Source organism: Lathamus discolor, chromosome 3 (assembly GCF_037157495.1).
Source record: "Lathamus discolor isolate bLatDis1 chromosome 3, bLatDis1.hap1, whole genome shotgun sequence".
In the NCBI taxonomy this organism is placed as follows: Eukaryota; Metazoa; Chordata; class Aves; order Psittaciformes; family Psittacidae; genus Lathamus; species Lathamus discolor.
In genome coordinates this window covers 89,206,406-89,233,608 of record NC_088886.1, presented here as the reverse complement: position 1 = coordinate 89,233,608, position 27,203 = coordinate 89,206,406, and the positions used below count along the sequence as shown (strand labels likewise).

Below are 27,203 nucleotides of genomic sequence, written 5' to 3'. Positions count from 1 at the left end.
AAGATGTGTGAAGGGTTTGTTGCTTTTTGTTTGGATCAGCTTGTTGATGCCTCTTGTTACTACAGAGAGGCCAAGGGCAAGTTTGAGCTCTGTTGGGTGATTAGCATGTGAGGAAGGATCGTAGAGAAGTATGTCTGTATACGCTTTTCAGTTCATGCTTCTGGCGGGTATTGCAGAGGAAGTACCACCAATAATTAAAAGACAAAAATTACTCTTTTTAATCTGTGCTGAGCAGGAATTCTCCTTATTTCTCCTTTTGGGTACTGCTGGCACTTAGCTAAAACTAACAGATATCCACCTCCTTTTGCAGGGGAAACTGCTGCGAGTCCTTTCAATCCAGGAGAGCTCTGGCAGGGTAGGGGGAACCCAGCTGCAGGATCCAAAGGATCCAAACCCTGCTGCAGGTGAAGGAGGGAGTACAGCTGCTTAAACCCAGAGGATGTGGTGTTTCAAATACTTTTTAAAGGTCTCCTTTGCAGAAAGTGTTTTGCTAGCAGAGAAGAAAAAGAATTCTTAAATTGTGAAGCATTTTCAGAAGTGTTAAATGCCTATATAATGTTCTTCCTGAATAATTTGCTTCTGGCTACAGTCTGTCAGCACAGTTTGTGACCGTCCTTTGCCCCCAGCCAGGTTCAGGTGTTTGACTAGAGCTCTGTCCGCCCCCTCTGGCATCCTGCCCTCGTACAATGGCAGAGCCCCAGGAGCTTGCTGCTCTTCCCAGCGTCTCTCTTCCAGTGCCAGGGACAGCGGGGCAGCTCCAGCTGCCTGTTCGTGGCAGCAGAAGCCCTCTCGCTTTGTTGTGCGGCTCCGTACCCACCGACCTGGCGGCGCTCCCGGGGCATCAGCTCCTGCCCCGAGTACGGCCGCGCCTTCTGTCCTCGTCGCAGTGGGCGCCATGCTCGGCTGCCCGGCAGCGGGGGGTGCCGGCCGACAGTACCGGTTCAGACCGCAGTTCCCCAGGGCGGGGCCCGCTGATGTGGCGGAGGGGTCCGCGGGGCCGGCCGGGCAGGCGGCCGGGGCACCAAAATAGACGCTGCCGCTCCGGCCCCGCCGCCGCCCGCGGTTCTTCCAAAGATGGTCACGGGCCCGCGGCTGCCGCGCTCCGCCCGGGCGTAAACGCCGCGCCAGGACTGCGCGGGGCGGGCGGAGGGGCTTGGCGGAGCGGCTCTGTGGTCCGCGGGCGCGGAGAGGTCAGGCCGCGGGGAGCCCGGCCGGGGGCCTCGCTTCTGTGCGCGGGACAGGGCGATGGCAGCGGCCGGCCAGGAGGACTACGTGTACCTCTACGAGGACTCCTCTCACCCCGCCGGCTTCCTGGAGGCGTTCCGGACGTTTTACCTGGACGGGCTGTTCACCGACATCGCCCTGCAGTGTGCCTCAGGGGTCATCTTCCAGTGCCACAGAGCCGCCTTAGCAGCTTGCAGCAATTATTTTAAAGCCATGTTCACAGCCGATATGAAAGAGAAATCTAAAAGACAGATCAGACTTCCCGGGCTCAGCCATGCGGTGCTGGAAGCTCTCGTTAATTATGCATACACATCGCAGATCCAGATAACAAAGAGGAATGTCCAAAGCCTGCTCCAGGCAGCAGACCTCCTCCAGTTCCTGTCAGTAAAGAAAGCCTGCGAACAGTTTCTGGTGAGGCACTTAGATACCGACAACTGCATAGGGATGCACTCCTTCGCCGAATATCATCATTGCTCGGAGCTAGAGAAAGAGTCTAGGAGGATATTGTTATGGCAGTTTGAAGAAGTGTGGACTCAGGAAGAGTTTCTGGATATTGGCAAGGAGAAGCTCTCTTACATTCTCTCCAGAGATAATCTCAATGTTTGGAAAGAAGAGGCAGCCATCGAAGCTGTCGTTAAGTGGATTGCTCACAACGTGGAAGAAAGACTTGAAGATATCTATGAACTGCTGAGCTGCATCAGGGTAGACTTAGATAATGTGTATCTGAGGTCAGTTTTAAGCCTACAAAAAAAATACCGACTTAATGATACTAAGATAAGGTCACTCATATACAATGCCCTGAACCTCAATCCCAAAAGTCTTTCCAGAAGACCTACAGCAGCCATGTATGTGATCGGAGGATATTACTGGCATCCCTTATCAGAAGTGCATGCCTGGGATCCATTAACCGACACATGGGTTCAGGGAACAGAGATGCCGGATCACACCAGAGAGTGTTATGGGGTCACTAGCTTGGGATCAGATATATATGTGACAGGAGGTTATAGAACGGAGAGCATCGAAGCCCTTGACACCGTGTGGATATATAATAGTGAGAGAGATGAGTGGACAGAAGGCTGCCCCATGCTTGATGCAAGGTATTACCACTGCACTGCGTCCTTGGGTGGCTGCATCTATGCGTTGGGTGGATACCGAAAGGGAGCTCCAGTGCAAGAAGCTGAGTTCTATGACCCTTTAAAAAAGAAATGGCTTCCTATTGCAAACATGATCAAAGGTAGGTGGGCTGTTGTATGGTGTCTGCCTCAAATGTCAGTCCTTCTGCATCTGCCATTTTTTAATGCCGTGGGCACGTTCAGGGTTTGATACAAGTTCTAGTGATGTCCATGGGAATCTGCTGTTAATGCTGGGGTGGCCTTTGGTGCAGTCCTCCACTAGGCAAGTGACTGCAAGCATCCAAACACTGTGCGGGGTTGGGCTAGAACACTACGGTGGAAAGGCAAATGGTAGTCTCAGTTTAATTTTGTCTTCTTTCAGAAGTGAAATTTCTGTACAAATTAAAAACAGAAAAATACCAGGTATTAGAGTCTGTTCAGTAGTGTCTATAGAGACTGTTCAGTGTATATTAGACTAAATGGTCAAAGAGCAGTGGATTTTATTGTTTTAATATAAAACCAGATTATGAAGATTTTCTGTGCAATCATCTGTAAAGGTGTCATCTTCACTTAAAACTTCTTCCATGCAGTTCCCTCATATTTCAGTGTATCATCTGTTCAGGATCCTCAGTTTTACCTTTAGTATGAGGATAATTAAAAGCATTAATGCCTGTTTCTAGCAGCCAACATAATGATCTATTAAAAATGTATGAATTTGGATCACAGCCTAACTAAATGGTATTATTTTGTTATAAACTTTATAAACAATTACACACTTATACATTTTTATAAATTAATGCAACTATTTACAATTAGTTACATGGTTTTACTGTAAGTTGATGCAGCGTAGTATTTTTCTACATGTGAGAGTTTTTGGAGGTATCTATAACAAGAAAAAACACTTATGCTCCTGTAACTTTCTTCATTATTTGTATACTTTCCACAAACATTGCTATTATTCTGGGTTTATTTCCTTTAAAACCAGAAATGATAGGCTAGTACTGTGAGCAGTTACAGTCTGTGCAGTTGTTTTATCCCGTTTTCTGTGTGAAACTTATTAGATGCTTAAAGCTCCCACACTGATTGCCTAATTTTGGTCCATTTTATCTTGCCAGATCCCTTGGTTTATTTTGTTTTGTTCTCCTAGAGACAGAGTTAACATGGCTCCATTCTGTTTGTACCCTTGTTTATATAATACTCTAACTGATAATACCATGAGAAAGATGAAAAGTATCAGAAAAGATATCCCAAGACACTGAATGATCTCAGCTCCCATTGTCTTCGTCTTCGCCATAGCAGTGACTTTTACAAATCTCTGTAAATTAGTGAAATACTGAAAGCAATTCCATATTCCAAACCCAGTGTGATGATCTGTCTTCAATTACTGCATAAAAATTCCGTGAAATGCTGCATGGGCTGTATTACATGCGGTATGTTTCCATTACTGCAGTTTTATTTAATGGCTCTTATGCTGCTAAAATAAGGTGTCTTGACAAACTTATGTAATTTCACATTCAGCTAAATGCTTGCAGCATAATTTCACCCTAAAATATTAATTAATGAGTCATTTGAAACGGGGTTATGGCTGGAAGTGACTGTGGCTATCATTTGCAGTCTGAAGATGTACTGTGACTTTCACACTGTGTACAGGTGTTGGGAATGCCACTGCCTGTGTCCTGCATGACATCATCTACGTAACCGGAGGTCACTATGGATACAGGGGAAGCTGCACCTATGATAAAGTCCAGAGATACCATTCAGGTAGCAATGAGTGGAGTATAGTCACCACAAGTCCGCATCCAGGTAAACAGTAATTTCTGTAACAAGCGTAGAGCTTGATTTGATAACTGGTATCTGGGAGTCTTGAAGCCCACTTCAGAGCTTCTGGCATGTTCCTAATAAAAAGAGCAATGCCTGCAGGGCAGCAAGGGCCAGAGTGGGATCATCTCCCATTTCCAGACTCTGAAAGACCCTCTTCAAGCATCAGTTCTGCAGAAGTCACTATATAAATATTGAACTAAGGAACGGATGCATTCTATTAAATAGTATTTCTATATTTCTAACTTTCTATAAAACCTGTTCGTAGATGTTTGGCAAGAATAATTGATATGAATTTTAAATGGGTTTTCTCTGTGTTCTACACTTGCTAACAGTAAATTTTCAAAGCAGTTCTCACTAAGTACTGGTGGGCATGTCTGTATGATCTTGATCTTGCTTTTACCAAGTTTAGCAGAAAATCCTGAGGTGTCTTCTGAGCTCAGTGAAGAAACCCAGCTGCCCTCACTGGTGCCCTGTGTTTGTCAGGTAGCTGTAATTCAAGTTATCATTGTCATGCTGAGTTGAACTGTATTCCTTTTTTCCTGAAGAATACGGATTGTGCTCGGTTACGTTACAAAACAAGATCTATTTTGTGGGTGGACAGACCACGATCACGGACTGCTATGACCCAGAGCAAAACGAGTGGAAGCAGATGGCTCACATGATGGAGAGAAGGATGGAGTGTGGCACGGTGGTTATGAATGGATGCATTTATGTGACAGGAGGATACTCCTATTCAAAAGGAACATATCTGCAGAGTATTGAGAAATACAACCCTGAACAGAATACATGGGAAGCAGTAGGGAATCTTCCCAGCGCTATGCGGTCACACGGCTGTGTCTGTGTGTATAATGTGTAAACATTTCATTCTCATGTTGCTGTTACAGAAAACAGCAGATGCAGTATCCATAATGTTACTGAGTGGCTCACGAATGAGATGTCTAATACGGTCTCTTAATGCACATAATTTTAAACACTAGGTATAATTTGTCTTTGTTTAAAACAATTCAAAAATACAAATGTGGTAACAAGATTTCCCTATATTTTTCAGTCCAGTCATTCTTTTTCATGAAAGTTTTCAAATGACTTTCTTGCTATACTTTGTTCAGCTGTATAGGAACTACTGTGAAAAACAGATCTGTGTTCATTCATCACTGCGTGGAACTATGATCTGGTGCTAAGGTGAGTAAAGCCAAACAAAATACTTTGCATTTCTATGGACTGCTGAGCTTAAGATGAAATCTTTGATACTCCAAAGGTAGCCATAGGAGTGGTTCATTGCCACAAGCTAAGTGTGTGGTATGTACTGAGCAATATTACTTGGGTAACCGGGTTATCACATCCAGAAATCAGGCAGTTATAGGATGCCTCTAATCCTACCTTCAGATGCCAGAGTGGAGAAAAGCACAGGTTGGGAATGAGGGAAGAAATGTCGTACAGCAGCCCCAGAGCACAAGCTGAAAGTGTGCACTAGTTTTCCAGGAGAACAGTGCTCTGCAGTTCAAGGAAGTCTGAGGAGAATGCTCACTTTGCCCTTCTCACACTGGCAGGGCCTGTGAGAAATTAAAGACTCTGCATGGCTTTGCAGTGAACTCTGGGGCTGATGCACAGGTATTGGGGATTTCTCCCAGCCCCCCAAAAAAGCCTTACCATGGTAACTTTTGTTTAATTGAAGTTACGATGTGCCTTTTTATGGAATGGAAGGAGGAAATGAGAGAGACTGGGTAGCTGCTAACATTACCAGGTTACCAAGACACAAACTTCTCTGTTTTCTATAATAACATCTTGTCTTTTCTAAAACTGTTGAACTGTGACTTGAGCAAAGGTGACAAGTGGAAGAAACTTGTCAGAATATGTTGAAGAGATTGAATGCCAGGTGGTTTCTGGATTTATTTATTATTTCTCTAAATGGAATAGGAGGTTTTAGGTCTTCAGATTCTGTCTAGAAAGCAACTTGAGATGGGCAGGAAGATCATAATTTGGCTGCCTCTTCACTGGGAGACACAGGTGGCAGGCTGCCAGTGCAGCATGACAGTACCAGTGCCGGAAGAAAGCAGAATCCCTACGGAGTATTTAAGTATCTGGTGGTTTGACCCTGCCATCCCCAGCCTTCTCACCAGTCCGTGCTCTGCATGTTGTCATGTAGGTAGTTAATACAAATGCGTTTGGTTGAATAGTTATTGCAGTGACTTCTTGGGATTTGTTTTATCTTTATAGCTTGTATAGATAGTGTAAAATGTGGGGCTTGCTATTAGCCTGGTTCCTGAGGGGGCAAGATACAACTGTGTTGTCTTTCTGTGCATGTGTAAACTCCTCTTTAATGCTGGACTCCCTTGTTTGGATTCAGCCATGTTCTACAGGGAGGTATAGGTCTTAAAAATACACAGTTTTTCAGTTTTTTATGAAAACTGGTAACAGAATAGAGGGGGGAAGAGAGACTGAAAGGAAGCACACAAGTCATGTGAGAAGTACAAGATGGCAAAGCCTTCCTAGTGCTGAAGAGGTGGCTGTGAGGAGCGATCTCTCTCCTGCCTTTACTGCCTCTCACCCGGTCCTGCTTCAGCTGCCATGGGGCCACGGGGTCTGATAGCAGTGATCCAAATAAAGAAATGCCTTGGGAAGCGGGGAGGCTCTTTTAGCCAGGACCAGTTCCCCAGCACAGCTTATAAAGAGACTGCAGGAACAGCTGTTAGGCATTGGCATGAGAAGCGGGGATGAAATAGGGCTGTGGTGGGAATTTCCTGCAGCAGCACTGCTACCTAAAATGGAATTTTTGTTTTGCTGGATTTATGGGTAAGCCATAAATCTTTTTCTTGGTGATATGTATTTTCCATTTGGTTTGTTCTCTTATGTTTTTATGCTATTTCTCACTTGAATTTGACTGCTGGTAGCGCGCAGCACCCAGCTCTGAGCTTCGATGTGGAGCTCTGCAGTGTATATATAGTTCTTGGTTTGAGGTCTTAGTGTGTCACCTTGCTATGTCAGAAGCTCATAGGCATGTGGGTTCAGTGTTTTGCTTCATTACCCGTCAAACTGAGAGCTACTCAAGGATCCAGTGTAATTTGTTTGAAGACACTAAGCTGTGAAGAGGTGTGGGGAATTGAACTCTGACAATGCTTGAAATGCATGGGCTGGACAGGTGGGCAAAAGAAATAAAGCGAGTTTGTTTGTGCTGGCAATCCCACAGCCGAGAATTGTTGAAAGGCAGGTGGAGATTTAAAGGACAGTATCACAAGAGCATGAAGGCGATCTTTGTATGGAACCAAAACCACAGTGAGCTCAACACGTGTATGTAATTTTTCAGTGCAAAATATATACCTATGAAGCTTCACGTTTGTGGGAAAATACAAGCATAGAACAGCTGTTTGTGCCTGGCCCTAAGGTTCGTTCTGGCCTCTGTCCTGTCACCAGCAGTCCTAGTCAGTGAAAGAATGTAAGAACAAGGTGAGGACTAACAGAGCCTCCCACAGCTTGCTGGGAGAACTTCCCTGTATGCTGCTTCTGAACTCGGTGCTGAACGCCGCTGAAGAACAGTGCTGTTAAGAGCTGGAGCACAGGCACTGGTTTGCTGTCTCCCTCTTGGGCACCCTGCAGGCGAGCCTGATGCTGCCTCTCTGCCTCATTGTAACTGCAAAGTGACAAAAGGCCTTTAATTCTCACATGCCAGGAGAAAGAAAGGACAGTGCTGTCTGGCCTAAAGGAAGTCACTGAGATTACCGCTAAGGATTCGGGTAAGTCCTTGTATGTGTTAGAATAAATGGGGGGTAGGAGTTCAGACTTGTGGTTGTACTTTAACTGGTGCTATTTTTTATACCAATTCACAATGCCCTTTTGGATTAGCTCATGTCTGTAGCACAGCCTAAGCAAGTGTATAGCACTCAGGTCTGGAGCACAGGCAGTAGTGTGAATGCACTGAGAGGAACAGGTTCTCTGGCTTCTGGTCACCGTCTTGTGCATCTGAGTGGGAAGGGAGAGCTCGCATCAGGGCATCTGTGATGCATTTTTAGTAATCATAGTTGAATATGAACACTACATTATTGTGCTATTGCACCTGTAGTATGGTAGACACTGTTTCACTGTTCCACTTGTAAACCGTAAATTACCTAATACAGATGACAAATCCATTTGTAAGTCAGTACTATTCGTTACAATTTTTACTTGTGTGATCCCCACATTTGTAGCACTGTAGATGCCTACACCACAGCTGTAGAACTTGAGTGGATGTTTGTAATGTTAATAAATGCAAGCAAAGCAGTAGCTTACAGTGGCAGGCTCCTCAGCCACTTTTCTTGGTACCCGTGCAGAAGCCTGTGAACGCCACCCCGCAGGCGCTGTGCCCTCTCTGCGCGGGTGAGGCACATCCATCGCCCTTCCCGCTGCTGCCGCTGCGCTCCCTCACGCCCAGCTTCCTTCGCTCCGGGGCCCCCCGGTGCACGGGGTTAGGGGCGGGCACCTCCCGGCTGGGGGCCGGCCCCAGCGCAGGTCCGCCCGCCCCGGAAGCAGCGCCCACGTGAGGGGCGGGCGGTGGCGCGGGGGCTGCTGGGCCGCGCGGTGCCGACTGCGGCCTTTAAAGCCGCGGAGCGGAGCGGCGTGGCGTGGCGTGGCGTGGCGAGGCGTGCAGGTGGGGCGGGAGCTGCAGTAGGTTTGTGCGGGGGGCGGTTGCGCTCCCCCGGGCCGGGCTCCCCAGGGGAGCCCCGGGACGTGGCGGGGCCCGGCGGGGGAGCGGCGGCTGTGCCGGGAGGCGGGCGGGCGGGCGCTGCCGGAGCGGGGAGCACGTGCGGCTCCTTCTGCCCCGGCTCGGGCCGAAGCGCGGCGGGGACAAGGGGCTGCCCGCGCCCCGGGTTCGCTCGCACCGCTGCGGCCGTGGCCCCTGGCCGGGAGCGCTTCGCGCAGCGCTTGGCTGCGGGTTCGCCGCTGGCTCTGGAGTGCCGCGGGACAGGGCCCCGGCGGTGGGGCCGGGCGGGCTGAGGGCTGCGCTAGCGCTGCGGCCAGGCCCGGGTGTCCGCAGGGCGGGAGCCGGGGACAAGGGGCTTTAGGGGTTGCGGAGCGAGATCTGCGGCCGCTGTGGCAGTACGGAAGTGTCCGGGAACAGACAGCCCTAAGGGCCAGGAGCCCGCGTTCCTGTTAGTGAAATACTTATTACGAGAAACAACTCCTTATATTGAACTGATTCTACTCAAAAAACGAATTGTGAAAGTAACGCGTGATGAGGAGTGGTGGCAGTTAATCCTTGTCTTGAATAAAAAGCTGCATTTTGATGCAAGAATCTGGTCAGGAGGCCCAGGCCTTTTACACGCAGGTTCCCGCACACCGCATGGGATGAGTAACAGCTCTGTGTTACTTTATTGGGGCACCTTTTTTGTTTTCTTTTTAAGTAAGCCTTTCATTCTATTACAGTAACAGTAAAAGCAGTTAGCCTGCAACTAGGCTTTGTCCAGACCTTGAAACTAAGTGGCTGGTAAGACTGAAATTCACTGGAGAGTTTTTCTGGGATGATTTAGCTAATACAGTGTGGCATCAAATTGTTCTAGTTACAGGGCTTGAGTACTGTCATTTTCCATTGGTAATTTAAATCCTGTACCTACTAGCATTATTTTAACTTGTTTTCATCTGGAGTGGTTCTGATGCAGACTGTTGGCACACTGAAGGAACAAGTCAGGATGGTATAAGAAAGCGCTTATAATAAAATCTTACGCGGGATTTTGCATGTTCAGACTGTGCCTGTTTTTCAGTGGAGGTAGCTTTTTATCAGTCCTTGTTGCTGCACAGCAACTGAAAGCTATTGATCTGGAAGCTGGATCCAGAGGACTAGCTTGTGCCAAATGACAGGGCTAAGGAGCCTGAAGTGAGCATGTGCAGCAAGACTGGAGGTTCTCTTAAATTAGAAGGCTGCTTCTGTTTTATTTTAAATAGGTTAGAGCTTGGTCAGTGTCTGAACTCATTCCATGTATGGCAAGCTTGAGTCTTTCTAGATCTTGCTTTCAGCTTGTTAACTGCAGCTAAATAGGTGCTTTTTAGAAAAAAACTTTTCCTGGTGTTAGCCATAATCTGGAGGACTTGTGCCAGGCTTTGTGTTGTTTTACACTCCTACAGTTTGGGTTTATACTGCTAAGGACAGACTCTGTCATCTCTTCTTAGCAGTAGAGCTGAGTCTCCTTATGTGTAAAGCAAGTTGCTGGTTCTGAGTATTTTGGTACCCGGAGTGAGGCTGATGGGCACTGTGAGAGCTGGGGAAATACAAGAAAGATGGCATTCAAGGATATAACAAGGCTGAAGGAGTTTAGGTGGCAGAAACTAAGTGAAGATACAAGCCTATGTTGTTCCATTAAGCTTCACAGCACTATTACCTTGGCATTTCTTAATGGCTTCTTGGGTATCCAGCATATTTCAGAGTGGTGTAGTTTTTGGAGATGCTAGAAGAGCCAGGCGACCCTGCACAGATTGAGGGTGAGCGGTCTCTCTAAATGAGAAAACCAAAGCAAAGTCAACAGGTTTATGAATGGATTCTCTTGTAACTATACTATCTCAGACATGTTGCCTCTGCGTGATGCTCAGCCCATTAACTGGGGTGGAACTGCTGGTGATCAGGCAGCATGCAGCCAAAAGGCCCGAGGTTTTATTATAACAACTTCTATTAAGAAAGAACTTGCTCCAAGAAATCCATGGACCATTTATTATGACAGGTAAAACAGCAAAGACCACAGAAGGAGCAAACAGAGACAGCCTCTTGGGATACTGGTCTATGTTTCATGCTGCAGAAGAGTACAAAGCAGCTGTCTCCACTCAGCTCACTCCCAGCAGTGTACTGAGGCTGGCTGACCACCAAGATGGTGAGGGAAGATTCCATTTTTCAGCTCAGTCTGTATTTCAGTGTGCACTAGCAGACTGTCTCTGTTCTAGAACCCAGAATGCAGTGTTAATGCGTTTTCCTTAAAATGGGGTGCATGACTAAGATACAAATTTGTTTTCCTCAGAATATGCAAAAGAGCAAAACTTTCGCATCTCTTAGTAATTTTTATGTTGTCTTACATGTTAATTGAGCTGTACTGTGAAGAGCACCCATAAGACAATGGTTCACTTAAATATGTTGCCTAATGCTTAAAGAAGTTTGCCATGCCTGGAGAAGAGACTTTGCGATGATTTGCATCTCATGAAGATGCACACAGCTGCCATTTTTGACCCTGAGGATATAGTTTAAAGTCCAACCTAACCCACTACAACTGCTTGCTGCCACAGAAAGGTTCTGACTGGGTTTTTTTCTTCTCTTGTGCTCCCTGCCCAGCTCCATCACTAGTGTTTTCTACAAGCTGAACTGAGCCAGTGATCAATATAATCTAATGGAACCGTTCTTCCCTTTCTTTTGTGGTGTCAGGTGTTACAGCAGCACAAGTCAATTAGCTGATCCAATGGAAAAAGCTGAGACTACTCCATAGACTGCCATTAAATGACACCAAATTAGATACAATATAAAATAGAACACTAGTTTCTCTCACAGTTCAGGTGTTGGGGATGGCATCACAAGGGAGAGTTAAGATAGTGCCAACACCTAAATGAATACACTGAACTGAGTCTCCTGTAGTCAGGGTGGCTAATGGGTGACATCTGAAGGAACTGCAACTGTTAGCTTGCGTACTGTGGCCTTGATTCTTACGAACTGCTTTACAGACACAGCTGTCAAGTAATACTAGTGGAAATCATGCTTTAGAAAGTGCCACAGCATCGGACACTGGTGCAAGTCCAGTAGCGGAGACCAGGATGCAGATTTTGAGGTTATAAGTGCCTAGATTAAAAAGCACTACAAGCAAGTCAAAGGATGCAATGTAGCCTCAAGATCAGGAAGAGGAGGAAATGGGAATACTGCAGATTGCAGTAGGCTGAACAATGAATTAAACTACTCAAATAAGAAGGTGGGACAGCCACTTGGGTGTTCTGATGGAGAACAGTATTTCCTGTGATAAGGGAGTGTCAGGGCAGTTTTCTCTGCTGCTTTGCTGTCAGTCATCTTGATGCTCAGAAAGATGTTGCTGTCCTACAAGTAGCATAAGAGCAGAATGTGTGTAATTAAATCTCCCAATAAACCATGTGAGATGTGAGTGCAAAAGCATTTTCACCAGTAGTCCTGATGATGGCTGTTCTTTGAACTGGGGGCCATCAGACTGCTTCATCTTTGTAGCTTGATTTAACCTATGTGTTAGGGCGCAAAGGGAGAAAGAAGTCTGTGCTTCATAGTATAAAACTGAATTCAAACCAATTTCTGACAGCTTTTCATAAAGTTGCATTTTTTTTCTCAAGGATTACTCTTAACACACTATTCTTCATGTAGACAGACATTTTCTGATCCCCATTAACCTTCTAGCCAGTAGCTGCTTTCTTGCCAACCTTCTGGTGCATGTAGTTATTGTATACTGGGATAATATACTTAAAGCCAGCTAAGGGAAGGAGTTACTCTAACGATAAAACATCTTACGTCTTAGCAAAGGTGCTTGATTCAGTATTCAGGGAGAATTGCAGTGAAGGTAAGTTTGTAAAGGAGAGAACTAGACATCTTTAGGATGTAGGAGTAAACGCAGATCTTTTCATTCCTTCCTCCAGTAAGTTTCAAATATTAGGAGGCAGAAACTTCAGAAAAGTTTCTCGTTATATCTATTTAGGAATATTAAACAAATGGTTATTGATGTTTTGCCTAATGATGAAAAGCTGGATTTGACTTAAAGAACAAATGTTGTTGGCTCTCAGGTTTGTTGCTGTTAGGTACCAACTGAGGATCTGTGCCTAGAACAAGTATCAGCATGTTTCTTTACTTAAATTCAATGTAGGATGCCAAATGCTGCCTTAGCAACCGAAGTATTTTACTTTCTTGTTTCATAGTTTCCCCTTGGAGTTCTGTAGTCATGTTTAAAGTTGTCTGACAAGTGTAAATGTACGGCTAAAGAACTTGTCTCTTACCTTGTTTAGATGAGGCTGCAGTGAAATGCAGCACTATGAAGAAGTCTGTGGAAAGTACTATTTGATACTTAGTGCCTTTGTTCTATGTTCTTTTCTACAGAGCTGGTGAAAATGGCTGAAAATGGAGATGGTGAAAACATGTCCCTTTTGGAAAACAAAATATGTCAGCAAATCGAGGTAAGTTCAACTTACTGTTTGGGATCTGAACTGAGGTGTAGTTTTGGAGACATTCATTGGTAGGAACTTGGCTAATGGGAAGTTAACTTCCTAGGGAGTTAGACTTGAATCTTTAGCTCTTTATAAATGTCTGTTATTGGTCTATGACAAGTATTTAATGCTTTAAGGTAATTCATAATTGTAGTCTAAGTTGGAAGTTGTGAAAGACTGCCATTTAAAAACACAGGTGTTTAACTTGCTAGCATTTTACGTGCTATAGCAAGTGAATGTATCATTAAACAATTTACTACTATGTTCACTTGGATTATTCTATCTATGCAAAAAAGAAGATGCTTTTTAATTCTGTATGACTTAATTTGGGGAGCTGGGGGAATCCTCCTACTCGGGAATCTCTGCTGGTCAAAATACTAGCACATTGCATAATTTGGTATTATGATTTAGTGCTTTGTAATTTATTGCTGCAAATTACAACTAAACTTATGTGCCTACTTTAGATTAACTATTTCTTACTCCAGAGGTTTGAAGGGTTGCCCTACAATGGAAAACTGAGCACACCATGTAAAATGACATTTAGAACAGAAGTTTTTTTTCCTGAAGGACAAAAATGTAGCTGCATGTGAGTCTCCATTAGCATATGGGGCTGTAGCCATTATTTTTGAAACCCCCCCCAAGCAGAGATTGAGGAAAAAGAGCTAGACTTGTGGTAATGTGAGTTTGAGGTATACCAGAGGAAGACTTATTGTTGTAAAGCTTACACTAACTTTTTAAAGCACAATTTACATAGGGTAAATTGGAAACACTCCAATTTACCCTACGGCTTCAAGTGTTTGACCCTAGTTAAATGACTACCAGTAAGCAAAAGAATCTGATTAACTTGTCTGACTTGCACTGAATTGTTTTCCCATGCTGGACATGATCAAAATAAGAACAGAGTAAATTAAAATAAAACCATTTTTTAAAATCTTATTTTCCTGAATGAGACCTAGAAACTCTAGTATACCAGTAGGATTTTTCAGTATGGCAAATACAATATTCTTGCTTACAGATTCCTTAAATAAGGGCTAAACCTGAATCTGTTGGTGAAAAATTTTACTATTGACTCTGCAGAGCTTCATCTGGTTGAGGAGTAATTATGTTAACAAAACAAGCTTTCTGCCTTTCCTAAACAAAACTGCAGTCTGCCTGTGCCTCATTAGTCCTATTGGATATGAAGCACTGGGTTTTTCTTACAGCTTATGTGTTGCAGGTAACTCTTGGAAAACATCACATTAAAACAGGAAGTAATAATTTTGGAGTTTCTAATTGCTCAGATTAGTTAATTTTGGTGTGTCTCAATCCATTGCAGTGAGGTGTCAGATGACAATGAGATTTTAAGACTGAATATTTAAAGAAAAATATCTCTCCCTATGTCCCCTCCCCCCTTTTTTTTCAGTACTATTTTGGCAATCACAATCTACCAAGAGACAAATTCCTGAAGGAACAGATCAAACTAGATGATGGCTGGGTGCCTTTAGAAGTAATGATCAAATTCAACAGGTAAAACCAAAGTACAACTAGTCTGGAGTCTGGATGGGAGGGTGACTTTCAGATACTTATGTCTATTTGGGGCCAAATGTCCCTGGTCAGCATGTACAACTCCTGTTGCTGTTTTAACATTTGGCTTCAGCTTTGCCAGTGTATTTGTAATAACCTGTGTCTGCTTACTCAATATAGGTTAAGTCACCTTTCAACGGATTTCAGTGTTATTGTAGAAGCATTAAGAAAATCCAAGACTGGTTTAATGGAAATAAGTGAAGACAAAAAAAAAATCAGAAGATCTCCAAACAAACCCCTTCCTGAGTTAAATGACCAGTATAAGGCTGCAATTAGAAACAGATCTGTATATGTTGTAAGTAAACTTCTTCCTTGGCTCTGTGCCATTCTGCATGACTTTGACTGGAAACCTTCTAAGGAAAGCCTGAATTATCTCACGCTAGATAGGTTATAATTTCTAAGTGTCAGCTTATTGCATATAATTGAAGCTTGTTGCTCTCTTGCAGAAAGGCTTCCCACTAGATGCAACTCTTGATGATATCAAAGAATGGCTTGAGGATAAAGGCCCAGTTGAAAACATTCAAATGAGGAGGACATTGCAGAAAACATTTAAGGTAGCTTTTGCAATGAAAATTAAGCCCTGGGGCAGGGATCCCCCCTGAACAACATTTTGTTCAATTGCTCTAATGCTGATTATCTCTTACCATTTAACAGGGCTCAATATTTGCAGTTTTTGATAGTGTTGAATCTGCTAAGAAGTTCACAGAGATCCCAAACCAAAAGTACAAAGATGCAGAGCTGATAATACTTTTCAAGTAAGTCCACTTAACTAATGTATGAACTAGTAATGGTCAAAGGTGGATTTAGACAAGAATTTGGCTTGACCAGAGAAGTTTAAGTTTCTGCACTGTTGCACAGGTACTGACAGCTGTACCTTTTGGCCACTAGCATCTCGGATCTGACAGATAATCTGAACTGCTTCTTGGGTACTGCTGCCTTATAAAGCAATTATAATGGAATACTTTAAGTGGTGTTAACATAGCATGTATTTTGTTGCAGGGAGGAGTACTGTACAAAGAAGAATGAAGAAAGGAAACAATACAAAGTAGAAGCCAAAGCAAGAGCTAAACTGTAAGTCATTATCAACTGAAATGCCTGGTTTTGCTCACCTGATCACACTTGAAACAACTCTTAACTAATTTAACTTTTCTACAGGGAAAAAGAAGAAAAACAGAAACAAGCAGCAGATGCTGAAATGGTATGGGCTTCTTAAATCTCTATACTTGAAAACTATGCAGTGCTTGCTGTTGTATGGATTTTTCCAATGCACGTTACAAACATGCTCCTGCAGCAACATTTTGTAAAGCTGACATTCAACATTAACCGTTTGAAATTCTGTAATACAGAGCACTTTCTAGAAAGTTCAGCTTTTCCAACTAACCTATGGGGTGGTCACACCAATCTATAAGAAGGGCAAGAAGGAGGACCCGGGTAATTATAGACCGGTCAGCCTTACCTCCATCCCTGGAAAGATGATGGAACAACTTATTCTTGACTCCATCACTAGGCATATCAAGGATGAGGGGGTCATTAAGAACAGCCAACATGGTTTTATGAGGGGGAAGTCATGTATGACCAACCTTATAGCCTTCTATGAGGAAGTGACTAGGTGGAGGGATGATGGTAGAGCGGTAGATGTAGTTTTTCTTGATTTCAGTAAGGCATTTGATACTGTCTCCCACAGCATCCTCATAGATAAGCTAAGGAAGTGTGGGCTTGACGATCAAGTAGTGAGGTGGATCGAGAACTGGTTGAAAGGAAGAAGGCAGAGAGTTGTGGTCAATGGCGCAGAATCTAGCTGGAGGTCTGTGACTAGTGGAGTTCCTCAGGGGTCGGTGCTGGGACCGGTGCTGTTTAATATTTTCATCAATGACCTGGATGAGGGAACTGAGTGCACCCTCAGCAAGTTTGCTGATGACACAAAACTGGGAGGAGTGGCTGACACACCAGAGGACTGTGCTGCCATTCAGCGAGACCTGGACAGGCTGGAGAGTTGGGCGGGGAGAAACTTGATGAAATTTAACAAGGGCAAGTGTAGAGTCTTGCATCTGGGGAAGAACAACCCCATGTACCAGTACAGGTTGGGGGTTGACCTGCTGGAAAGTAGTGAAGGGGAAAGGGACCTGGGGGTCCTGGTGGATAGGAGGATGACCATGAGCCAGCAATGTGCTCTTGTGGCCAAGAAGGCAAATGGCATCTTAGGGTGCATTAGAAAGGGAGTGGTTAGTAGGTCAAGAGAGGTTCTCCTCCCCCTCTACTCAGCCTTGGTGAGGCCGCATCTGGAATATTGCGTCCAGTTCTGGGCCCCTCTGTTCAAGAAGGACAGGGAATTGCTTGAAGGAGTCCAGCGCAGAGCCACAAAGATGATTAAGGGAGTGGAACATCTCCCTTATGAGGAGAGGCTGAGGGAGCTGGGTCTCTTTAGCTTGGAGGAGACTGAGGGGTGACCTCATCAATGTTTACAAATATGTAAAGGGTAGGTGTCAGGATGATGGAGCTAGGCTTTTTTCAGTGATATCCAGTGATAGGACAAGGGGCAATGGGTGTAAACTGGAACATAGGAAGTTCCACGTTAACATCAGGAAGAACTTCTTTACTGTAAGAGTGACAGAGCACTGGAACAGGTTGCCCAGGGGGGTTGTGGAGTCTCCTACACTGGAGATATTCAAGGCCCGCCTGGACAAGTTCCTGTGTGATGTACTCTAGGTTACCCTGCTCTTGCAGGGGGGTTGGACTAGATGATCTTTTGAGGTCCCTTCCAACCCTGGGGATTCTGTGATTCTGTGAGACTTTGCGTTGTCCTGGTATTTAATCTTATTTTCAAATGACTGATTTTGTTTAAGGGATCATATCCTGAATTTAAATTATTAGGCACATTTACCTATTGAGAAGTGATTGTAAACGCACCACCGAGATGACAGTTCTCCTGTGGTATTTAAAGGATCCAGTAAGGATTTAAAAAGTATTATATAGATTTTCAGTCTGAGGTGTCAGCCTTCAAAAACCTGTTCTGTAGAATTTAAAGAGTGTGATTCTTACAGGAAGAGTCCAAAGTTCCTCATAAGTGTGTCAGAGTAAGCAAGGAAAATTCAAGAAAAGAAGGCGAGATACACCATGCAAGACTTTGACATCAGCATTAATAAGCTATAGAGCAAAACCACTTGGGTTAGTGATGGTGCTAACGGGGGTTGACTTCAATTGCTTATTCATGACTACCATGTGTTAACAGTGTTAGGATTGGGGTGGGGGGAGGGGGGAGAATGAATATTCAGGCTTGACTCTTCAACAAAAATGTGGGGTTTTTTATTTCATTTAGAAGTCTCTGGAAGAGAAGACGGGATGTCTTTTGAAGTTTTCTGGTGATCTAGATGATCAAACCTGCAGAGAAGACCTCCATGATGTATTTTCTGATCATGGAGAAATCAAATGGATACACTTTGTCAGAGGTGCAAAGGAGGTCAGTAGAATCCTAGACAAGGAGTTGAGATCTCTGTATTAAAGTTTTAAACTGAAAGATTAAATGCTTGGTCTCTTACATGATCAGGTAAGAAATTACTTTGCTTGTGGTATTGCAGAGTATTCAGAGAACTGAATTACAAACAGATAAAGTTTCTGGCCTTCTCAGCTGATAAGGTCAAACCTGAGACTGAGAATGTTTGTTAGGACAGTCCGAGGGTTTTGCTTCAGTCTAGACATTTTACATCATGCAAGAGTAATGAACTTGCCGAGCTACCTAACAGAATGCATTGTTCATCATTCTAGCTGAATGTTTTTGCAGCAAGATTCAAATGCTAATGCCATTCTTCTTTTTAAGGGAATTATCCTGTTTAAGGATATTGCAAAAGAAGCTCTGGAAAAAGCAAAAGCAGCACATAATGGAAACTTACAGCTTCGGAATAAGGATGTTGCATGGGAATTGCTAGAAGGAGATACAGAGAAAGAAGCTCTGAAAAAATTATTGGAAGACCAGCAAGAATTGCTGAAACAGAAAACAAAAGGTCCTCCTTTTATTGGTTTAAGCATTTATAAAGTCCTAGAAGTGGCACTGTGGTGAAAGTAACTGTAAATAGTGAATATGTACTAAACACTGCCTAACTGTAAAGCATTCTTTTGAGCTTGCTAGTTAAAAGACAAACTACAAAGCCCCTGACATCTTCCATCCCCACAGGACGCAAAATTAAAGGAAAAGGAAGAGGGGGAAAGACACCTCAAGGAGCACAGAAAGGAAAAATTCAGTTTCAGGGCAAGAAAATCAAGTTTGATAATGAAGAAGGTCATGAAGATGATGCTAAAACAGGTATGTCATTCTGTGCACTGCAGTCTGCTTCTTTAGTACATGGAGCTACCTTCTGGAGAAGTACTCATGTTTTTAGAAGTGTTTGGGATTTGGCCCTACATTGCAGTATTTCTGCCCTCTTGTCAGCCATTAGTAAGTTATCTAAAGATAAGGGTCTTGTGCTTGATTCCTTCCAGAACTGCCAAAAAAGCATATTAAAAAAAATGACTAGATAGCTAGGGCTGTACTGGATGGCTGTTCAAAGCATTCTGCATTGAAAGACGGTGGTTGTAAGCAACATGACGCAGTTGTACAGAGCCAGTTGCTTTAGTGGTGATTTCTCCTTTTTTTTTCTTTGAGGCTATGAAAAGACTAATAGTTCTGCATATTCATATTTAGCTTGGAGAGGAGGAAGAGCTAAGCTTCTCTTCATTAGATATGGCACCTGCGTAGGCAAAACCCAGTGATACCTAGTCCTGTTTGATTGTCTTCCTTCATCTTACCTGCTCTCCTGCTGTGAAGTTATACAGGGAAGAAGCTCTTTAAAGTTGGTCTTTCAGGACATCTAAAAGCTGTGATTCACAGTAATAAGTAAGCCCTCTAGCATAGCAGTGCCTAGTGAATAAACTAGTACTTATCCTTGAAGTTTTATGATAGGGAGGATTTGGATTTTTTTCAGAAGATTTCAGGCAATATTGAAATGCTTTCCTTTACCATAAATGACTGCATACTCAATCTTGCAGAACCAGCAAGTCCTAAGAAGAGACCACTAGAAGAAATGGAAAAAGAAGAACCTGCACCGAAACAGTTGAAAACAGAAAATGGAGGAGGAGATTAGTAATACTCAAGTAACAAAGTTTAGGAAAAACCCCACATTGTTTTATTCCATTTTCAATACGCTTTAAAGACATGCCTCAGTTCAGGAGTTTCTTGGCAGAAAATCTAATGAAATCCACTTCAATGTCAACCTACAATGAGAGGAAAGCTTCATTTTGTTGGGTTACAGCTTTTTTTCTGTTTAAGAAGCATGCTTACTCTTAACATACCACCCTGGAAAACTTTCATATTTATACTTTTGTTTATACCGTCAGATCCTCTCAGTTTCTCTGGCAACCCACTCAAATGTAAAAGGTTCTGGACTCTGTAATATTGCGGTTATGTTAAATAGCAGCTGCCAATAAATTCAGAACTTAAAACTGCTTACTGCTGAAGCCTGGATGTTAATGTAGTATGAAGCTGTACCTGTGAAGTAGCAAAGCTGAAGGACAGACTTCCATAATTTCAACTCAAGTCACCAAGGCAATAGATACAGCTAAGCAAAACTTGTCTTTGCTACTCAACATACCTAACAGTCTTAAAATCCAACCTGGTCTACTCCAGGATTCTCTCTAATTCCCCTGGGGTAGTGGGATACACATCTAGGCCAGCAGTCCTCTCCCAGGAGCTTGCCTGTGGAGTTAAGCTTCCATACTGCAGCATTCTGGCTAGATGTTCTGGGATGTAGTGCACAGCTTGCTCCTGCCCTCTCTAAGATGGTTCTATGAGGGATTTTATTGGCTGCAGCTATTTGTGGTAGAGAGTAGAAAAGTAGAGTACTGAAATAATGCTACAGCTGTAAAATCCTTGTTACTCTGGCCTTCACTACTTCAGGCTAAGTTTCAAGCAAATAACTTTTCAGTAGGCTACCTGCAGCTTTTCACATCAAGTTGCAGTGCTGGTTCTAATCTTTGCATACAGCTTTGACTTGCATTACGATGATTGTTTTCTCTGTTCAACTAAAAAATGTAGTAACAGCAATGGAACTTGATGCCATAATTGTGAATATCTCTACAGCGCTGTGAGCATTTCTCATCCAGTACATATGGCCCTAAAACTTTAGCGTCCTTAAGTAGAATTAACTTGCCTTGTACAAAACATTTTTTCAGTTACGTTAGGTTTTATACTTACTGATTTCTTCTTATGGAACTTGTATGATGCTGGTAAGTCATATCGAAGTTCTGTGAATAGTACAAAGAATATCTGTTACACTAGAATGAGTATTAGTCAGTTGACTTATACCCTACGCCCATGTTCTTCTATGACCTGTGCCTGTTGCCCCTGACTATGTAACTGTTGACCTCTGACCTAGGCTGTGCCTGAAAATTTAAGGCAGCCGCATCAGACAGTGGATGGCTGAAATGCAGTTGTGTTTCAAGCATTTGTGCAACTTCCATGTCTCAAGTTGTATCACTATATAACACATCCAGCTGGAGACTTAAGTATTGGGAAGACACTTGAACCATCAGAAAAGTATTTAGAATAGGTTGTTTTTTTGTGTGAGAACTAACCTGCACTTTGCCTTTGTTATTCAGCAGCAATCTCCTTTTGAAGCAGGAAGGTAGGTAACCTCTGCTTGAAGGCAAAGTCTAGCCCAGGAAGAAATCCAGTTCTAATTTGGCACAAGTTAGGTATTCCTCAGAACTTAGTAAGTGCCTGCTTGTATTCTAGCCAGGCAGCACATATTTAAAAACAACCAACAACCCCACGCCCCCCACCCCAAACCCAAAACCTCCACAAAAGGAGTGCATAAAAAACCCCCGTCATTTTCAGTCACAAATCCAAATTGACATCAGGTTGTTAAGACATTAGCCCCGCACCATAACGGTTTCAGGGGGGTGGTGTGGTGTTTAACAATTAATTAATCTTACCTGCTATGACTTCCATCTTCACATCCCATTCATCTGCTTTCTTTTGAATATGCTACAACAGAAAATAGATACAGCTAAATTTAAAAGCACATTTCTATACTATTTATACATACCTACACCCTTATCCAGGAAGTCTCCTATGCTTTTGTTTTTCAAGCTGAAACATTATACTTACTTGATGTATGTGAAATTAGTTATTTGGCATGATTAGTATTTCCCCAGAACAAGTTTTACACCCATAAAGGGGTGTGTGAACACATCAGTGAAGCTATAGACAACATCAGAGCACTGGAACATGTTGCCCAGGGGGATTGTGGAGTCTCCTACGTTGGAGATATTCAAGGTCCACCTGGACAAGTTCCTGTGTGATGTACTCTAGGTTACCCTGCTCTTGCAGGGGGGTTGGACTAGATGATCTTTTGAGGTCCCTTCCAACCCTTGGGATTCTGTGATTCTGTGATCACTGCCTGGTTATGCTTGCCCTATTAGAGTGGAGGACTTACCTGCCGTGTTGAAGTTTTGTGAAGGGAATATACAGCTGTTTTTGCCATCTGTAATGCAGTTTTCAGAAAAATCATATCAATTCCTAAAAGATTGATGAAATTATTAAAATTGATAAATGCAAACTTAAATTAGAGGATTTAAAGATCTGTTTCATGCTTCTATTTTTTCTGGAGTAGTAACTATTTGAGAAACAGTACTGAATACATTAAGGTACAGAATGTATTTCTAAAACTTACCCAAGAAAAATTATATGGATATGAAATAGCTGGTATTGTTTATTTCAAACCCAGCAATTGTTAGTTACAACATTGAAATTTTTAATCTGCACTTGGGAAACTGATTCCTGATGAACAAAAGTCTAGGTAATTACAATAGGTAACTAATAAAGAAGGGAGATGTTTCATAAGAAGTGTCTCCCTTGCTGTTCCATTCCTAATAACAACTTTCAGAATTACCAACCTTTATTATGCTTGGTACCAAATGGAGGGTTCATAATAACTGTGTCGAAAGTCTCTGACATGGTGTCAGATAAAGAACAGACATCACACTGAACCATGTTGATGTTTGTGAGCTCAAAGTCTTCAATGTTACTATTAAATATTTCCAGTGCATCTGCATCAATGTCAAACCCCACACTAAACCTATTAAAAAAGAAGTGCGACATATTAGTCCCCTGCTAACTAAAATGGTGTTTAAATTCTAAATTCTATAGTAAAGCTTTGAAAGGGATCTGTGTAAACAACTTGCTTTACCTAGGCACTAAAAATTCAGTCCTGATAAAAATGTGAGTAGCTCTGTTGCCCTTTCTCAGTTATCTTTTTTCAAGTTTGTGAAGGATGTTTCATGTGTTCATTTAGTGCTTCAGGGGAAAGCTACTGTTATGACTTCGAAATTCATGTCAACTGTCCATCTCTTCCTCTATCTGAATGGTTACTGACTGTCTAAACAGATTAAATAGCCTCATTATGCACCAGGTATTACACCTAAAATGAGTTTAGTTCAGCATTACTATGTTCTAATCTTACTTTCTACTTCTTCTATACCAGAAAAAAACATATCCAGAACTTAGTATTACTTACCCTGCTCCTAACATTGCACTTCCAATGCTGAGCATGCCACAACCACATCCTAAGTCTGCAATTGTTTTGTTTTCAATATCATCGAAAGTATTGTGAATTGTATAAAGCATACATGCTGGGAAAAGCAAATAAACAAAACCAACACACACAGATCAGTAATATCAAATATGCATCTGATTAACCAAGAAAATCTACCTCTGCCTTCAGAAAACTCTGAACTAAAGGTTTCTTGTCATGCAAAATTAAGCCTATGTTCTCACTGCCTGTAATTGTCTTTTTCATTTATACGTGAAAACAAGTCAAAAACATTTTGACAAGTTATAGAACTCCAAATCTTTGTTGGAGACATTACAAACAGAGCTTTGAGTATTTGTGGGAAACCTATGACTCGGTTTGTTTGGGGCATATCAATAGAAGGAGGTGAAGTGCTGAAAAAAGACCTGTAACTAAGGTGACTGTCTCAGTATATACACTTTTACTGGGTTTTGTGTGTCATGAAACAAGTCCATTTTGCCTTTCTCATTTATAGGTTAGGATGTTTATCACAACTAAGATGTTTCTATCACAACATTGTATTTTAAATCCATGTAACTTGATTTTTTGATTGTACATTAGCAGTATACTTCTAATAAAAAAAAGGTTATCGGATCGTTAAAAAATTAACACTTCTGCTGGATTTCTCAACTACTTTAAAGGATTCAAAAGAGGTAATGCAGTAGAAACATTTTTTTTTTCCTATTTTATTTTTCCTGGTTTTTTTTACCTATTTTTTCAGTGCTGATGAGAAGTAACCAAAGGGATGACAGTGCTGTAGGGTAACCTTTACCTGCAATATGAGGTCTTGTTGGATACTGTTCAAGGAGTAGTTTTGGATTTTCAAAAGTATCAACTTGTTGAAGGCAGCTTTCCAGTTCTTTAAGCTTTAATTTCTTCATGTTTGTAGTTTACCTACAGAAAACAACGTGTAATCAGTCACAAAGCTACAAATAAAGTACATGTTGTCTCGAATCATCTTACACTTCACACCCCGGTGTACTCCTCAGCACCTCCCAGGTGTCTTCCAGCAGCGGTTGCCACGGATCCCACCGACGACAGGGACGGACGCAGCGCGGCTAACGCGAGGCCGGTCCGCACCGCGACAGACCCTCTCCTCTCGCACAGCCAGTACCCTGCTCCTCCCGCGGCCGCTTCCCGGAGCTCCGCTCCCACACACAGGCCCCTCCCGCCGCCGAGAGCGGCGCCCAGCCCGGGGCAGAGCAGGAACCCAGTCCCAGGGACTCTCCGTACCGGCAGCTCGCCCGACAGAGCCCGCGAAGCCTTGGGCCCCCCACACACCTGCACCACACCGGCCACCGCTCCATGCCGTCTCCAGTCACCGCTGCCCCGGCGGGGCGGGCTGAGGGGCCGGTCCGCGTTCCGCCGCGCACTTCCGCCGCGGAGCACCCGCCCCTTTCCGGGTTGCTGCGGGAATGGGGGGCTATAGAACTTTCCCTTTTTGTTGTTAACAAACGTTGGCGTTGACTAACGCGTGTCACAGACACGACACATTTTACTGCAGCCCGACGTGTCACCGCTGCTCAGCGTCTGTGAAAGCCCGCTCTCCAGGGCCTGTCCCCGCCCACTTCCCCAGCTCTCAAGCCAGTGGGGGCAGTTAGGAACAAAAAGCACCGAAATGGGCTTCCCTCTCCTCCGTGGAAAGGACAGTCACCGAGAGAAAAGAGACCGGTTTACTTAGTTTTGTCATATTTCCCTTCCTGTAATCCCGGAGGGAGAGACATACTGCCCAGTATCCGCTGCCCTTAAGGAACCTCAACACAAGTCATGCGATCACAGAACCATAGCTCAGTTTGGGTTGGAAGGGACCTCTAAAGGTCCAGCAACCCTGCAATGAGCAGGGACACCTTCAACTAAATCAGGTTGCCCAAGACCACATCCAGCCTCGCCCTAAATGCCTTGAGGGGGATGGTTCACCCACCACCTCTCTGGGCAACCTGTGCCATTGTTTTACCATCCTCATTGCAAAGATTTTTTTTCTGCAAGCCCAGCCTGAATCTCCCTTCTTTACATTTAAAACAATTACTTCTCGTCCTGTGGCAAGAGGCCCTGCTAAAAAATCTCTCCCCACCCTTCTCATAGGCCTCTTTTAAGAACTGAAAGGCTGCAATAAGGTCTCCCCAGAGACTAGAAGATGGCTGGTTACAGGGAAGAGAGCAGGAAAGCCAGTTGAGGGAGGCCGCCTTGGGGACTTGGAGATCTGCTGCTGCCAGAGAAAAGGTTTCTTTTAGGGACAGATTTTCGCAGTTTATGTTTTCCATTACACAGACGGAAAGCTATCTATCGAGACCTAAAGCTGCCGGTCAGTATGTAAGTTACGGCAACTCGCACCTACACGCTCTCTCCTGGTGGGAGCGTGCAGACATACTCCAGTACCTCAGAGCTCCGGCCACCCATGCCCCGTGTGCTCTGCCGGCTTTGGCGGGGCCGCTGAAGAGAGCGGCCTTCCTCCGTGCCCTCAGAGCCACCGCTTTTCAGCCCGGGGGGACCCCGCCGCCTGTTCGCACCACCGGCGGCTCGGTGCCTTCGCTCAGGGAGCGGCTCGGTAACAAAGCGGACGCCACTCCTGCCGGGGGCGCAGCCGCGCTGAGCGCGGCCGGGACCGCAGCGGCAGGCTGCGCACCCCTCATGCTGGAGGAAAGTTTCGGGCCGGTGGGAGGCGACATTTTGTGGGGCGGCGGCGCGGGCCGCGCACCTGCGCGCTGACAGAGCGGCGCGGGCCAGCCGGGAGAGCAAAGGAAGAGGAGGGGTAATGTCAGGGGAGGGGAGAGGCAGTGTCAGGAGGAGGGAGCGGGAGGGGAGGGCGCCGGTTCCGCGGCTATCGCGAGAGGCGCCGCTGGGAGGGGAGAGAGGGCGGCGGGGGGAGCCCCAGAGCCGGGAGCCCGGCGCAGCCGTGAGGGCTCCTCAGTTTCCCATCATGGCGGGGACAGGCGCCAGTGGCCGGGATAAGCGGGCGACGGCGGCGCGGCTGAAGACGGAGCTGGGCGGCGAGAGCGGCACGGCGGCGGCGGGCGAGCTGCGGGCACTGCTGGAGCGGGTGCTGGCCCCTGCGGCGGGCACGGGCGGCAGCGAGGCGGCGGCCGAGGCGCTGGAGTGGTGCCGCTGCCTGCTGTCGGGCGGGGAGCCGTGGGACAGCTTCGTGCAAGCCGTGCGGGCCTATGACCCGGCCACGCTGTGCGGCCTGGTGTGGACGGCCAACTTCGTGGCCTACCGGTGCCGGACATGCGGGATCTCGCCCTGCATGAGCCTGTGCGCTGAGTGCTTCCACCAGGGCGAGCACGCCGGGCACGACTACAACATGTTCCGGAGCCAGGCGGGGGGCGCCTGCGACTGCGGCGACAGCAACGTCATGCGGGAGGCCGGGTGAGCGCCGGGCGGCCTCGGCGGGGCGGGCGGGCACCTGCCGGCGGGGGCGGCCCCGGCGGCGCAGAGGTGTGTCCCGGTCCTGGCGGCTGCCCGCTGCCGGGCGAGGGCGGTAAGTGGGATACCTGCTTCCGCCTGGGGCGCCTCTCTCCTCCCTCCCCGGCTGGCTGCAGGTCGGACGAGGCTCTGTGGAAACGGCGCCCGGGCCGGGGCGGGCCGGGCCGGGGGTCAGCCCCGCCTTCTCAGCCGCCAGTCCCGGCGGCGGTCCAGGGAGGTGGCTTCGTCCTTTGTTGCAGTGCTTGTTTTTGTTTTAGGACTCTTAACGAGAATGTGGTTGCTCTCGCAGCAGTGCCTGCCTTCAGGGAAGTTG

General features: G+C 45.0%; 4 protein-coding genes across 16 annotated transcripts in view; 3 read left to right on the top strand and 1 right to left on the bottom strand.

The window, feature by feature from the left end:
* The window catches only part of SSB (small RNA binding exonuclease protection factor La), a 24,719-nt gene extending 4,373 nt beyond the window's left edge, over window positions 1-20,346 (top strand). The window contains exons 1-12 of one of the 3 annotated variants that reach the window (XM_065670429.1): window positions 5,264-5,336; window positions 13,201-13,277; window positions 14,710-14,813; window positions 14,991-15,165; window positions 15,317-15,424; window positions 15,525-15,625; window positions 15,870-15,941; window positions 16,026-16,068; window positions 18,187-18,327; window positions 18,685-18,868; window positions 19,039-19,167; window positions 19,890-20,346. In XM_065670429.1, the coding sequence (XP_065526501.1) occupies window positions 13,212-13,277; window positions 14,710-14,813; window positions 14,991-15,165; window positions 15,317-15,424; window positions 15,525-15,625; window positions 15,870-15,941; window positions 16,026-16,068; window positions 18,187-18,327; window positions 18,685-18,868; window positions 19,039-19,167; window positions 19,890-19,984 (1,218 nt within the window). In that variant the 5' untranslated portion in view covers window positions 5,264-5,336; window positions 13,201-13,211 and the 3' untranslated portion in view covers window positions 19,985-20,346. Of the gene's footprint in view, window positions 1-5,263; window positions 5,337-8,660; window positions 8,776-13,200; window positions 13,278-14,709; window positions 14,814-14,990; window positions 15,166-15,316; window positions 15,425-15,524; window positions 15,626-15,869; window positions 15,942-16,025; window positions 16,069-18,186; window positions 18,328-18,684; window positions 18,869-19,038; window positions 19,168-19,889 lie in introns of those variants that run through there. The other 2 variants (XM_065670427.1, XM_065670428.1) reach the window with 2 other exon arrangements.
* Window positions 955-6,865, top strand: KLHL23 (kelch like family member 23). Of its 3 annotated transcripts, none has more exons than XR_010610701.1 (4): window positions 955-2,458; window positions 3,987-4,139; window positions 5,264-5,336; window positions 6,162-6,865. XR_010610701.1 is itself a non-coding variant. In XM_065670425.1 (3 exons), the coding sequence occupies exons 1-3, from the start codon at window positions 1,246-1,248 to the stop codon at window positions 5,011-5,013; spliced, it is 1,677 nt and encodes a 558-aa protein (XP_065526497.1). In that variant the 5' UTR covers window positions 990-1,245; the 3' UTR covers window positions 5,014-5,188. The 3 variants fall into 3 exon arrangements, 1 of the variants encoding a protein (XP_065526497.1); XR_010610700.1 differs by having other exon boundaries at window positions 6,072-6,865; XM_065670425.1 differs by lacking the exons at window positions 5,264-5,336; window positions 6,162-6,865 and adding an exon at window positions 4,703-5,188 and having other exon boundaries at window positions 990-2,458.
* On the bottom strand, window positions 20,004-27,022 carry METTL5 (methyltransferase 5, N6-adenosine). Of its 4 annotated transcripts, none has more exons than XM_065670437.1 (8): window positions 26,959-27,022; window positions 24,243-24,364; window positions 23,417-23,531; window positions 22,797-22,978; window positions 22,337-22,419; window positions 21,834-21,885; window positions 21,094-21,143; window positions 20,004-20,114 (listed from the first exon to the last, which is right to left on the bottom strand). In XM_065670437.1, exons 2-8 carry the CDS (start codon window positions 24,349-24,351, stop codon window positions 20,061-20,063), a joined length of 645 nt encoding a protein of 214 aa, XP_065526509.1. In that variant the 5' UTR covers window positions 24,352-24,364; window positions 26,959-27,022; the 3' UTR covers window positions 20,004-20,060. The 4 variants fall into 4 exon arrangements, with proteins under 4 accessions (XP_065526509.1, XP_065526510.1, XP_065526508.1 ...); XM_065670438.1 differs by lacking the exon at window positions 26,959-27,022 and adding an exon at window positions 25,847-26,057; XM_065670436.1 differs by lacking the exon at window positions 26,959-27,022 and adding an exon at window positions 24,704-25,138.
* Window positions 26,300-27,203, top strand: part of UBR3 (ubiquitin protein ligase E3 component n-recognin 3) — a 110,743-nt gene continuing 109,839 nt past the window's right edge. For 4 of the 6 annotated variants that reach the window (XM_065670423.1, XM_065670422.1, XM_065670421.1 and 1 more), the window contains exon 1: window positions 26,301-26,833. In XM_065670423.1, the coding sequence (XP_065526495.1) occupies window positions 26,388-26,833 (446 nt within the window). In that variant the 5' untranslated portion in view covers window positions 26,301-26,387. Of the gene's footprint in view, window positions 26,834-26,996 lie in introns of those variants that run through there. The other 2 variants (XM_065670420.1, XM_065670424.1) reach the window with 2 other exon arrangements.